The sequence below is a fragment of the Lacerta agilis genome, chromosome 5 (assembly GCF_009819535.1).
Source record: "Lacerta agilis isolate rLacAgi1 chromosome 5, rLacAgi1.pri, whole genome shotgun sequence".
Classification (NCBI taxonomy): Eukaryota; Metazoa; Chordata; class Lepidosauria; order Squamata; family Lacertidae; genus Lacerta; species Lacerta agilis.
The window spans coordinates 35,239,669-35,254,597 of record NC_046316.1 but is presented as its reverse complement, the minus strand read 5'-3'; the positions used below and the strand labels follow the sequence as shown (position 1 = coordinate 35,254,597).

Genomic DNA, 14,929 nt, shown 5'->3' with positions numbered 1-14,929 from the left:
AGTTACTCCACACTTTGGAGAGCAGGCAATTAAACTTTTTTTTTTTTGCAATAAACTTTGTGCCAAATTAGTTATGTAAACTATGGAACAAATGGTTACAAAATACAAACAAGACCAATAATTGTGTATTTATGAAGGGTATTTTGTTTTTGTTTTTTTAAAAAAGCAAGTGGCTCATGATTTTTGTGATTAAATGGACACTTGTGTACTTCCTGATGTCTACTGTGTAAAATGGGATTATTTTAGAGCCCTCATTTTTTTTGCAATGGAGATATGAAACGCTTAACACTTGTTTGAACAGGTTAAACGGCTTTATACCCATGCACATGATGAATGTCTTACTTAATATAAAGACCCTACATAGAGGGAGCCATAACAGGGAGCAGCCTTGAGGCTCATTTAAGTGAGATATACTTTTTTACAATCATTATTTCACAAAAAGATTTTAAATTATATAATGGGACCACTTCAAACCATCTTTTCTTCTAATATATAATTATTTCACTGTATGAAAAGTTATAGAAATCAATCCCACTGTCATGGAGCTAGATAGAAAAATAATAGCAGTCAACATAACCTGAAGGTTAGAATAATACCATTTCAGTTACACAACCCATTTTGTTGTTGTTGTTATACATCAGTCAAGTAATGGTTTTCTGTGAAACTCCATTTGCTTATAACTTTGAATAAAGAGAGACAAATGAGTCATCTCAGCTATACAAGTGTAAATCTGTAATAACTCCATTGAAGTCAGTGGACTTGGACTGGTGCAATCAAGTTCATTATTGTAGTGAAAAGCCAACACGAAGCCTGTTGCCCCCAAGTACACTAAAGAGTGTCCGCCATTAATGCAATGGACTTCTAGTGTTAAAACCCAGGGAAGAAAACTCTGGTCTTCATATCAAGTTGGACGCAACTCAAGAGTTTATGAGAAGTGCTTGAAAATAAATTACTGCAGGACATTAGAAAACAAACAAACTGCCCCCTCCCCTGCAAGTTACTAGTGCCAGTCAAAGGAATGATTAATCATTTTGTAAAAATTTGCATTGTGCTCTCGGAAGTAGGAGTAAAGTTGCTCTAAAACAGTACTGTTGACAACAGGATGTGGTCGTCCTTTTGATTCATGTAAACATCTCTCTCTTCCATCACTCCTAATGCAATAGAACCCCTTGGTTTGGTTAAAATAAAAATTTGAAGACATAATTCTGGATGGCAGGTTCAGAAATCTTTCCACTTTTTGTAATTCAGGAAGAGGGTCCTTGATCAAGGTATTTCCATCTACTATGTGAATCTGATCCAAATGGAAATGTTTAAGCCACCTCTCCATGTGGATGTCATACAGACTTCTCTGGATAGCCTTGTATTTGGTATTAAGTGCTCCATTTTTAATAACAATGTCTTCAAAGAGCTGAACGGGCTTGTGGCTTTCCAGCCTATTGTAATAGACTTGGGTATAATCAGAGATAACTCTCTCTGTGGGGTCTCTTAGAATAAGCAGCAGTTTAATGGAACTATTCATGTCATGAATCCTTTCGGGAGCCTGTGGTGAGGTAAAATAGCCTGGTGTTTTCTCAATAGTTATTTGATTTTCATATGAAAATGGCATCAGGCCCCTGTACCAGTCAATTCCTTTCACGTAATTCTCATCCCAGTCGAAGAAGTGAACTTCAGTAGCTGCTACCACAATGTTTGGGTGAACATCCAACATTTCAAGTAAGGCCCTGGTCCCTCCTTTGCGAACTCCGATGATGATTGTGTGAGGTATTCGTCTGCTTGTTCCAGGAGGTCTCACTTGTGCTGAATAGTGTTCACTCTTATTGCTGAACAGCATCACTTGGGACTTCAGCGTCTCCATGAGAGCCCCATTCTCAACTGGAGCACCATGGGCATGAGTCAGCAGAAGGTATGCTGACACCAGTAGAAAGGCCATGTGGAGAAGAAGGAGCTCTCAGTGCAAAATGCAGTTGTGCTTGTCTGATGAAACAATGAGCACGTGTCTCCGCAAGGAGGCAGCTGATGGAACTGGGGCCAAAGCAGCAGCAAATTTCTCAAGCATCTGTGGGTCAAAAAGAACAGGACAGCAATCAGCATCTTGTTTACCTGAACTTTATAGTGAAAGACTTGCATATGGAACCTGACACCTCTAGTAAGCCATGACAGAAAAAACATACATACATACAGAAATAGTGAGACTTGTGCTTTCACCTGCAGGTTTTGAAGGCAAGTGAAACATGGTTATTTTGTTCTAAATAGCACGACTTCACAGACCAGGGATGGGGAGCCCTTCTCAGCCCAAGTGCCACATTCCCATCTGGGCAGCTTTCTGAGGGCCAAAATTCAGGGCTACAGCAATAAATGTAAATTTTTACCATTCTATAGTAAGCTCACAAATCACTTTCTTGGCTACTTCGAAACAAGCAAGAGGCATTATTAATGTTCAAGGACACAGGCCAGTCGGGCAAAAGTATTTGGGATTTGAAATAGGGTTAGTGTGGCCTGGGGAGAGAGAACCTGCGGGCCAGGTTTGGTCTCTGGGCCCTGAGCAGCTGACAGAATGAAAAAAGGCAAAAGGCAACATTATTTATTTATTGGGAAATCAAGAACCCTATAAACGTGTTGAAGTGGGGCTGTTCAGCAAGTCTTACTTAGTCTTCCTCCCCCAAAAAACTTCCTCCCAAAAAAGAGACCAGAGTAATTATTTTTTTCCTTTTGCATCTAATGGGAGATCTCCATACCATATCATAAACAGCTTCCAATCATCTCCAAAATATTAAAATTCATTTGCTCTGTGGAATGAGGGAGGCTGCTGTTTTAAGAAACAAGCTCAAGCTCCCTTGGATGTGTTGAACTAGTTGTGCAGTTCTCTGGATCCCATCCAGAGTTTGTAATTACAAAGTTTATCATCCAGTTTGATGTTCAGCAACTGAGTCCTTTCATATATTCACGTGTTTCCTACTAAATATGTTCAACATATGAAAGTTATAGACATATTTGTTTTGTGTTCTATTGTTTTGTTCACCAATTTTTTGTTCCCTACTATGCTAGAAATCCCTGGGGAATTATTTCCACCCTGTATTGAAATTTAGACTTGCAGTGCATGAACAAAGTTATGAGCACCTTGAACTGTCAAGACAATACTCTTTAGGAGAGTTGGCTGTATTCTATTGTTCATTTCTCCTATTATTTTCAACCTCTATGATCATTAGAGTTAACATTGCAATAGTAGTTCAATGGATCTAGGCCCCCAGGAGGATATAACTGTCTTTGCCATTGCAAGTTGGTAGTTTTTAGAAGTTTCTCCATGTGGTAGGTCACAGGCTCAGAGAATAAGACCCACACAAAATGTCAACACAAAGAATCCCTCATCTGTTATTTTGGGAAGGTTACATTTTCAATTTCAGCAGGTCAGGTTGAGACTGTAGCTCTGTTGAAGGTGTGAAGCAAATGATAAAATAGCAATAGGTAAAAGCTAACTTGGTTTCAACCACCTGAACAATAGTTCAAAGATAATGCCAGCTGTCAAGCAGTGAATCTTTTGTCTGTGCAGCTTGAAAATTTGTATATTTATGCAAAATGAAAGGCACTTCTTTGAAATGGAAATAAATGCCATGTTTTTTTAAAAAAAAAAAATGACAATTTTCCAAAGGAAGATGGAAATGCCATTGAAAACAATGTTCAATCATTGACTTTAAGTGTAAACAAGATCTGGTTTCATATTGATTCACAATGTCCTAATTAAGTCTATGGAAAGGCAAATCATTACACATGGGAAAACAGTTCCCTTTCAATATCTACCACTATGGAAATAAAATTATTCTTAGTCAGACTAAGCAAGTATTCTTGCTGTAATAAGGAATATTTTACTTCCACTCCACAGGCTTTAACACACATTTTAGAAACTCAAATTATTATTTACTGAACATCATCATGAATGTTAACACAAAATGTTTACTCACAATCATATGGGTACTGATACAAAATATTGACTGCAAGTATCATTTGTAAACACACTGTGCTTAAGAACAGCTTTGTGTCTTATCTGAAATTCCTCTCTCTCTCTCTCTCTCTCTCTCACACACACACACACACACACACTCTCTCTCTCTCTCTCTCTCTCTCTCTCTCTCTCACACACACACCCCTACCTTACAGTACTGCGTGCACACACAGCTATGATATGCCTTTCACCAGCTTTGGCTGGTGACCCAGAAGTGGCATAGCATGATTTGCCAGTGCCCAGGACAAGATGCAAAAGAGGATTGCATCACCATGGGGAAGGGGGCTAGCACATTGCCGTGGACCCCACCCCCAATTTTTAGCACAACCTCTAAGATGTGGGCTTTCCCAGGTGGTGTCGGACGCAGACTCCAACTGCTCAACTGGAGCCCCTCCATCATTGTGGCTCACCCTGCACCAGCCATTTCAGCTCTCCGTAGGATATTCACAGGAAGCTCCGCCAGTGCAGCTCATGAGCTGGTGCACTGTCAGCCAAGGTTCACACAGCTGACACTCTGGCAGTGTCCCGACATCCCTGCAACTGCCTGCTCCCATACAGAGGCCTGGACTGGGGGCTCTGTGGTGCCACAGGGGCCCTGTTTGCCTTTGTCCCAATGTGGGGGCAGGAGAGAGCCAAGGGGGCCAACTGGCACAGAAGTGATCCAGGGTGCATGGCAGTGGTGGCAGCCATAGCATGTGAGAAGCATGTGGTGCATGGTGCCTCTGAGCAAAGGATGCGGAACTAAGGTGCCGAAAGGATTGGGCAGCGAGAGACCTGGCTGCCTGAGAGATGCTCATATTGTGTTGCTGGACCAGGAAAGGGAGCCATTTCTCTCCCAGTTTCGCAGCACCTTTGGGACCGCTGCAGTGCAGTGGTGTAGCTTGGGTTGCACACCTAAGAATTTTTGTGCCTGAAGCAACTTCCTGTGTGCCCCTTCTCACACGAACACCAATGGGCCCAGCTGCACCCCTATCTGGACAGGGATAATAATAATAATAATTTTATTATTTATACCCTATCCATCTGGCTGGGTTTCCCCAGCTAATCTGGGCGGCTCCCTGAAATAATAAAAACACAATAAAACATCGAACACTAAAAACTTCCCTAAACATGGCTGCATTCAGATATCTTCTAGAAGTCAAATGGTTGTTTGTTTCTTTGACATCTGAAGGGAGGGTGTTCCACAGGGACAGCGCCACTACCGAGAAGGCCCTCTGCCTGGTTCCCTGTAACTTCACTTCTTGCATCGAGGGAACTAGCAGAAGACCCCTGGAGAAGGACCTCAGTGTGGGCTGAGGCCATTTAGGGCTTTAAAGGTCAGCACCAACACTTTGAATTGTGCTTAGAAAAGCACTGGGAGTCATATAGTGGTGTTTTACTATTCAATATTTTATACGTGTTTTTTAAAAAATAATTTTTAGTTTTTTAAAGTTTTCTGCACTATTGTTTTTTTGTTGCTGGTTTCATTTTGATGTTCTTTTATTGTAATTAAACACACATACATACTCGAAACAAAATAAATAAATTCCTTCCAGTAGCACCTTGAGACCAACTAAGTTTCTTCTTGGTATGAGCTTGGTATGAGCATGCACACGAAAGCTCATACCAAGAAGAAACTTAGTTGGTCTCTAAGGTGCTACTGGAAGGTCATTTTTTATTTTGTTTCGACTATGGTAGATCAACATGGCTAACTACCTGTAACTGACACATACATACTGTTTATATGGTATTTTATATCCATGCTTTATTTTTATACTTCCAGTTTTTCACTTCTATCTGCATTGTCCAGATAACATCTTCTTAAAGAGCAGTAAAGGTAAAGGGGCCCCTGACCATTAGGTCCAGTCGTTTTCTGACTCTGGGGTTGCGGCACTCATCTCGCTCTATAGGCCAAGGGAGCCGGCGTTTGTCCGCAGACAGCTTCCGGGTCATGTGGCCAGCATGACAAAGCCACTTCTGGGGAACCAGAACAGCGCACGGAAACGCTGTTTACCTTCCTGCCGGAGCGGTACCTATTTGTCTACTTGCACTTTGATGTGCTTTCAAACTGCTAGGTGGGCAGGAGCTGAGACTGAGGAACGGGAGCTCACCCCGTCGCAGGGATTCGAACCGCCGACCTTCTGATCAGCAAGCCCTAGACTCTGTGGTTTAACACACAGTGCCACCTAAAGAATGACATTATTTATTTCCTGCCTTTCGTCCATCATGAAATTTAAGGCAGAATGCATGGGGTTCCTGTCCAGGCTCTGACCAGACCCAGACCAACAAGATGCTCCTCAGACCATGACCCACTTGCAATTTCTTTGTAAATGAAAACTGTGATTCCCAGTATGTTTTGTGCTTCCATAGGCTAACCATGGAAATATGAGATTCATTCAGTCCTTGGACTCAGCTATACAGCTGCAAATAAAACATTTTAAATGTGTTGTAAGGTGCAATATACAAATGTGACAATAGATAGTGACAGTGAGCTATGCCAAATTCAGTGTATTTTTCAAAATGTTTTTTTATGTATTTTCACAGCAGTTTTTATATGTGTGTAGAATGCACCTTTGTCACAGACAGCTCTAACAAGTTTGCAGATTCATTTATTATTCTATATGGCAAAAGTTGCTTCTGAAATAAAACATTACGTAGGACTATATTATGAGGGATAATCTGATTCAGAATGCATTATAGAGCTGAAGTCTAAATGGATCAAAACTGCCTGTGGGAGCAATTCCATTGAAACAACATTCCAGATTCAGCCTAAGAGAATTGATTGATTTTGATGAAGCTCAGCGATGTTAGTTCCTGTGGTTATGTTATAATTGATATGTGACTATAAAGACGGTTTAAACTAGATTTAGATTGCAATCCTATTACTTAAGAGTAAGTCCCATTGAACTCAATGGGCTTACTTCTGAGTAGACATGTGTAAGACTGTGCTGTTAGAGCAGCTAATTGAAATGTGTTATCTAAATAATATCTGTATTTTATCATCTTGGTGGAATTAAATGCACAGTTTCAGAAGGCAATATGAATGAGTTTGTATAATAAAAACAATGGATTTGAAATTGCAACACTGCACATTCTCCCTATCTCACAGTACATTTGCAATAGCTTCATGGTGCATAATTAAAAAATTAGTTCTGTCTCTCCCGCCCCCCCAGCTCCCTAGTACAGCATTAGAATTATAGCACCTTGTTACATGTTATGTTTTTCTATTATTTGGTAATGTTGTTGCTTAGATACAAAATGATATTGTGTACATTAGGCAAAAAGAAAAGGCAACACATATTAGGAAACCAAGGCTCATGAATGAAAGATGGCAAGATATTTTGAACTGCAGGAAATTTTAATCACAATGTTTGTAAGAATGATGCCTAACAAATGATCTTAACTACATAGACAACAGAAGCTGAATCAATTTAAATTTGCATTGTGGAACCCTTTAGTTTTGTAGATCTCATAGTTTAGATTTTGCTGTGTGGAAGTTTGTGGAGCTCTAATAAGTGTTTATATGCTGACACTTTTTTCCCCTTGCAGTGCCAGACCCTGTTTCCTTGCAATGGTCTCATGAGGTAAATGAATATTCACATAGAAAGCCAAACAAAACTGAGCACAGAAAACAGAAACTGTGGAGGAAAGAAATGAAGGCGCTTGGCTAAGATCACTAGAACTTACTTTGCTTTCATAAATAAATGCCAAATGTTATCTGCCTTTTGCACAAGGGTACAATAGGCAGCCATTGCTGCTTGAAAATATTCAAATATCCATTCCACCATTCAATGTAAGTTTTTTGTTCTAGCCATGGCCATGACAAACCCACAGCAACAGTATGAATAAAATACAGATCATAATATGAACCGACATCCACAATAGAAGAACAACCATCATGTAAGAGACACCTTACCAGAGATACCAACAAACTCAAATCCATCTTAATTTCAGATTAAACCTCTGAAACAGCACAATACTTTATAGCAATTTTATTTAATTTCTTTTTCCTGATTCTTTTCTTCTTCTTTTTTGCGACCAGTGCAAAGAGGATCACTCTGTGTGTTATGAAACTATTATTGTCACTCAAAAAGAAAGCAAGCTATTTCTACTGGGCTGTACATGTTTGCTTCAGAAAACGATCTCTTCGGTCTCTATATAAAGGGCAGGCTACTGCCAGTCTGTAAAGACAATATTGAGGGGTCAGCAACCTTTTTCAGCTGTGGTGGGCCATACCTATATTTTTTGGGGGGGGGGGGGAATGAATGAATTCCTATGCCCCACAAATAACCCAGAGATGCATTATAAATAAAAGCACACATTCTACTCATGTAAAAACACTCTGATTCCTGGACTGTCCGTGGGCCGGATTGAGAAGGCGATTGGCCCGCATCCAGCCTGTGGACCTTAGGTTGTCTACCCCTGAGCTAGATGGACCAATGACTTGACTCAGTATAATGCATTTCCCAATGTTCTAGAGTAAACTCATTGAAATTAATAGAACTGCTATTTAGCCATTGATGAGTCTGCACTGAGCATGACTAACACTTAATATACCCATGTAGTTAGTATGGCTAACATTAGCTAATGCTGATAGAAAAGTTACATCGAAGTGTGTCTTCAGGAATGTACCAATATATTACCCCATAAACATAAAACAAAATTCATTTGTTTTGGCATAATTCATTTAAATATATTTGTTCTCAGCACATATGTTAATCTATGTGTTATAATCTGCTCTAAGGCAAAGACACACAGCCGGTGAGTTTTCAGTCTCGAAAGCAGAACCTTGAAGCTGCAATAGCTAATAAGTGCTTAAAACACTTTCTTCAAATCTTACAAAGGCCCGTTGTTGTTCAACGTTTTTATAAATGAGTTGCACAAAGGAATTGAGGGGATACTCATCAAATTTGCAGATGACACCACACTAGGAGGGGTAGCTAATGCTGTAGAAGACAGAATCAGGATTCCATAGCAGATTAGAGAACTCATCTCAAACTAAGAAAATGAATTTCAGTAGGGTCAAATGTCAGGTTTTGAACTTAGGCAGGAAGAACCTGTTGCACAAATATAAGGTGGAGGACACCTGGCTTACTAATAGTACATGTGAAAAGGATCTAGGGGTCTTAAATTGAGTCACCAGTGTGATGCAGCAGCAAAAAAGCCAATGCTATTCTGGCGGCATTGACAAAAGTATTGTGTCATGATCAAGGGAAGTTATAGTGCCACTCTATTCTGCCTTGGTCGGATCACACCTGGAGTACTGTGTCCAGTTCTGGGTGCCACAATTTAAGAAGGATATTGACAACATGGAACATGTGCAGAGGAGGGCAACCAAGATGATCAAGGGTCTGCTAACCCAGCCTTATGAGGAACTGTTGAGGTAGTTGGGTATGTTTAGCCTGCGAAAGAGGCTAAACTGAGAGCCCTGGAGGTTTTTAAGCAGAGGTTGGATGGTCATCTGTCATGGATGCTTTAGTTGAGATTTCTGTTTTACTCAGGGTTGGGCCCTTCCAACTCTACAATTCTGTGATTCTATTATCAGAACTACAAACATGCTATGGGAGTCCCTTTGGCTTCCCCAATAAAATATTTGAAGGGCCCGCCTCCCAAAGGTAATTCAAATTGTGTGCCTGTGTCACATCATGTGATTGATTATGTGGGGTAGGGCATACCTGCGCTCCCCAGACATTTTATTCAAGTTGGCATCCCTGATTGGATATTTGGCAAACTGATACTTTACAGGGTTTTCACAAAGCCCAGAAAACTCCCTCCACTCCCAATTGGCCTTCTAAGCATGTTTATTAGGTAGGTGGGAGACATGTCAGGTTGAATTGTGTTCTTTCTGGCTGTGTTAATGCATTTTTAAGTGGAGCAATGCCACATTATCATTTTAAAATTGTTTTATTTTTTTCTTCTCCCACCCCCTCCCCCATTTTGTAGCCCACTTTGGATGAGTTCCTGCTCAGAAAAGATGTATAATGATAACAACAACAACAACAACAATAATTATTATATGATAATAATAAGGCATGTTTGGGTACATACATATCTGCTGCTCAAAGAAAAAAGTTGTGCATGGCTCTTTGGAACATTGCTAAGGTCTCTTAATGTACATTTCAATTCCATATTTTATTTTTATTTTAAAGGCTTCCCCTTTTTATTTAGACATTGCCAGAGAGCATTGCAGATACAATAAAGGATAGTGAAGTGCTAAACTCAAGCACCCAAAGTCTGCAGTGAAGCCCCATGGTTGGTACTTGTGTTAATGAGGCATCATTTTCATTAAAAGCTCAAGAGTCAGGAACCTTGAGGAATAAAGGGAAGGGAAAAAAGCCAACGACTTGGTGGCTAAAGATATGAGTTGCAAAGCAATTGCAATTGGCTCCAGGCTTCCTTCTTACCAGGTACACAGACTAGAATAGATTAAAAAGTAATGCTTTGGAAGGCATAAACTATAAGTGCATTAAATGGTTAGCAGGTGATGTTTTTAGATAGGCATTTTAGAAAGATTTATTTCCCCCAAGGCTAGAATTATCCCCCCCTCCCCAATTCCTATTCCTGATAACTTTAGGTGTAAAATTCCCTGATGAAAAGGTATAGCTTTGAGGAAATTATCCTCATTTTCTCTGCCACCTTGTCACAAAATAAATGCATGTATATGCCCAAAGAGTTGTGTATCAAATTCAAAAGAGTAAGTGTACATCAATCATTCTTTCAATATTGATTTGTGGTTTCCAAGGAATCAACAAAGAACAAATCATAATTGAAGCCATTTGAAAGAGAACTTTCCCCTGTACAGGTCACATTCTAGAAAAGCTAAATTGGCTTAATGAGATTCAGTCCTCTAAACGACGCCGGTTTCAAAACATGTCATATATTATTGCAATAAAGGCTATATATGGCAGCTGTAAATTATACAGATCTATAACAGGTTCTGTAACTGAAGGGATTTGGTGAAAGATAAAGAGACACACTATTTCCCCACTTTTTCAATAAAAAAAAAATATTTAAGATGAAGTAGGATTCTTTAAAACCCTACCGTACTTCAAGGGAAGAAAGACCAGTAGAATTTGCATGGCTTTTCCTACATGGCCTGATCCAGATCTTCATACTATGCTGGCCCAACCAATTGGAATGTGAGTGTTGGGAGTTGTCCTGGCTCACACAGTGACTAATGGGCTTTTCTAGTATAGCCAGGAAAGCTGCAGCCAGGAGACTCAGGTGCTCTGCTGCTAATTCTCACTCTCTGCTAATTCAGTTTCCCATATTTAAGCAGGCTGAAGGTGTCTTTCCTGCAATAAAAGTGCTGGGTTCTTTAAGAGTTTCACAGATTGGGCCTGTTAGACAATTCAACATATTCTTGAAAGGGTGGTCCTCAAGTCCTCAGAAATAAATAACCTTCAACTCTGGCAGATACTGCTGAGCATTCTGCACTTAAAATATAGAAATCCTGTCATCTGTGAAATGATTATGAATCATTTTCCATTAGCAAAGGGAGGAGGGAAATGTCAAGAGGAAAAAAAAAAGCCAAAGAGCCAATAATTTAACAAGTAGTTAAATCCATGTTGATACCATCTATTCTTGGTCTTTTTGGCCAAGCACATTACATATTTTCAGTATTGAATGCAAGAAATGAACAGATGGTTAAATAGATAAAATAATAAAACATCTTGCTAATATCACTATATTAATACATTCGGCTTTTTCTCACAGTAAGGGCTAGCACCTTAGCGCATCAAGCAAATGCGGAACAGCTCATTTCAGGCATATGAAAAAAGAAGAAAACTGTGTTACTACATAAGGAAAAGCAACAACTTCCAATCCGCAGTTGGCCAACACCTTTATCAGGAGAAGTACGTTGCAAGCTTTCAAGTTCTTCAATTCAGGTTGCAGACCCCAGAGGGGGTGCCATTTTTCTGCCTCCTGGGTGACATCTATGCTGTAATTAACAATGACCTCCAGTTCACAGGTGTATATGTGATGGGAAAGTTATTTCAACTAGTACCTAACACTAGCACAGCTCACAATACCCATTGTATAAGTAGAGTACCAATATAAGGTAGAGAAATCACATGTATTCCAGTCTAATTTGGAATGGTGAGGACAGTACACTGCACAGATTCATTTTTGCCTGACCCTCCCGCAATTCTTTATTAATGTTTTCCTATCACATTTACAAAGGAATCAAATATATTGCCTTCACTATGGCTTACATTTGTTTGCAGACAGTCCAGTTCTGCCAAGATGAGCAGTGGCTTGCATACTTCCTTTAGATAAGGCTCTCCTCCTCAAAATGAAATTTTATTTGACTGGCCTTAGTGCTCTGGTACTTTCCTTCTCCACATGTTTCCTAAGTTTGAGATTTCTTTGAGCATAAAAGGTTGGACTAGCATAATACTCTTGTCTTGACCCATCTTTAGTACATGGCAATTGATGGATGCCTCACTTCTTTCTCTAATCAGATCCATGGACTATTGGCAAACCTTTACATTTGTGCTCCATGGAATTGCTGTAGAATAACATTTGGCTCCTAAACTAGACTTGATGCCTCCACAGAGGCTTTTCTGATTGGATTTTTCTCTGAACAGAGCTCTTGCCTATCAGTCAACTGTCAGCTTTAACTGACTAAGATTAAGTAGTTGCTGATATGTACCACAGAGAGTGCAAGGAAATGGACAAGAGAATACACTGGACTTTATTTCAGAAGTCTGAAATCAATGTTTCTAAAACTGTGTTGCATCCCTGAAATCTTTCGAAAATAAGGGTTAATAAAAGTACTGAGCAAAAAAAACCACACAAAAAAAAACCACACACCAAACACCTCAGGAACTTAGTGTACTTTTAAGTACTTTGTGCTAAAATGCATAATGAATCCTAAATATGATTAGGCTTTTTGGTTGTTGCGGTTTTTAAAAAAGAAAAGTCTATATTCCAATCACAGTATAAGAACATATCTATGCCAAGTGTCTGATGTACTGAAAATAAAAAAGTATCACATTGAATAAACAGTTTTCAGTATATAGTAGTTTTAGAAAACTCTAGGTCTATCTTGAAGGCTGGCAGGCACATCCAGTATGGAAGTATTTGCATTGAGCATATTTAGCTCTCAAATCAACAGTTGCCAGGGGGGAGCACCATCATCAAGATTCAGTTCAGATACTGATATGGCACTTTGGGAAGCAGCTTGTGTCATACTGAGGTGCTTCGTAGTCTGTCTGGTTTGACTCAGGGTCCAGATCCCACTCTGCCTCAGGGAGAACCAACTTTTACCATCTCTATTGTTGAAGCCTCTTTTGCAGGATAGGAAAACTTCTGAGAAATTTCAACACACCACTTGTGCTAACCACAAGTTTGATTCATGTGCTGTAGATGTACAGTCTTGGGTTCCTGTTTATGTACTTCCTCTCAACTGTCTTCCTTTGTACTTTCACAAGCCTCTGCTACACCTGCACCAGCTGAAACCTTTATTGCCTCGAGATCATTATGTGCCTTATTCTATGCCAAACTTTTTTCAGTTCAACAGTCCCTTTTACCTGGGGCCTTTGTCCTATGGCTACTGTCTATAGTATATTTGTGACATATTAAACCATTAGTTTCCTGCAAGCTGTTTCCTGTAATGCAAGCAGACGGCATGCCTTCGGATCCACTGCCAATTCAAAGCAATGCTAGAATATACTCTGCCTCTTGCTCCCACTACTGTTCATGCCAGCTTCAGAAAGAAGCTAAGTATTGCTCCTCTTGCCGACGTCAGTGTTTGAGTTTGGGAGAATTTGGAACAGACAGTGCTGCTGATGCTAATACTTCTGCTACTGCCATTACCAGACCCACCAGTCATTTGTCTAAACTCTAAACCTATCAGTAGGGTTGGGGGCTAGGGCACCCCATGGCTTGCCAGGCGCATGTGGCTCTCATGAATAGGAGTGGTGTGTGTGTGTGTGTTGGTTAAAAGGGGCTGAAATTAACCAGTTCACTCTGGCAGAGTCAGAGAAAGGCACACACACAACTGGGGGCTGGGCCTGAGTGCACGAGAGAAACAAGCTGAGTGAAAAATAAGATAAAATAGCTCATTTTAATTGAAAAAGATTCACATGAGAAGTCCCAGATCTAGAGTGGGGAGAGGATAAAAACTCTACTAAAAAGGAAAATACAGGAAGAACAAACTGAACATCACACATGAACACCAGCCCTAAAACTGAAAGTAGGAGAAAAGAGGAACAACACTGCACATTAATTTTAAAAATTGTGCAGAAGTACTGGAACAGAAAAAAGAAACAGAATGAAAATAAAGGTGGTAGATGTAATGCATTATTTGAAAATGATTCAAATGTATAGTCAGTAGGAAGAGGGATACCACCTAATCCAGCAGAACTGTTCTATGTCTGCTCAAGAGAGAAAACTTGTTAAATAACAATGAGCATTTGAGACAAATACATATATGTTTCTCTCAACTTCTCTCCCATGAAGCATTGTGATTGGACAGCCCTGTTAAATTCTAAACCTCTCAGTCAAAATGGCCTATCCCTCCTTCCCTCTCTGCCTACACTTTCCTACTCAATCAAGGGCATTTCTTGTGAACTTGGTTTCCTTTGTCACACACACAAAAAATGATAGCAATGGGTGGGTGGGTAGGTTGCAACCAAGTCATCAGAATAGAACAAAGCTTTTGGGATTCCCCACTTCAACTTATGGGACCTTGTAGAAACCCTGTCTCACCTGGGACAAGCCCTGAAATGCTATGAGGCATCCTGGTTCAGAAGCCACTGCACATTGCTAAAAAAAATAATTTAAAAAAGCACTCTAGAATAGAGACAGATGAACTTCAAGCTTGAGAGAGCTATTTTGCATTTTGCTACACCCCAAGATCCACCAGCTGGAGACAAAATAGTGGCTTAGGACAAGGGGCAGACATCCACTTAGAATTAAGGAAGAGGGCAGTTCCCGGCGTGCACA

At 40.0% G+C, this 14,929-nt stretch overlaps 1 protein-coding gene across 1 annotated transcript in view; it reads right to left on the bottom strand.

The window, feature by feature from the left end:
• Positions 1-627: 627 nt before the first annotated feature.
• The window catches only part of LOC117046856 (heparan sulfate glucosamine 3-O-sulfotransferase 1-like), an 83,203-nt gene continuing 68,901 nt past the window's right edge, over positions 628-14,929 (bottom strand). The window contains exon 3 of the mRNA XM_033149323.1: positions 628-2,056. Coding sequence (XP_033005214.1) covers positions 1,001-1,930 — 930 coding nt within the window. The 5' untranslated portion in view covers positions 1,931-2,056 and the 3' untranslated portion in view covers positions 628-1,000. The remainder of the gene's footprint in view (positions 2,057-14,929) is intronic.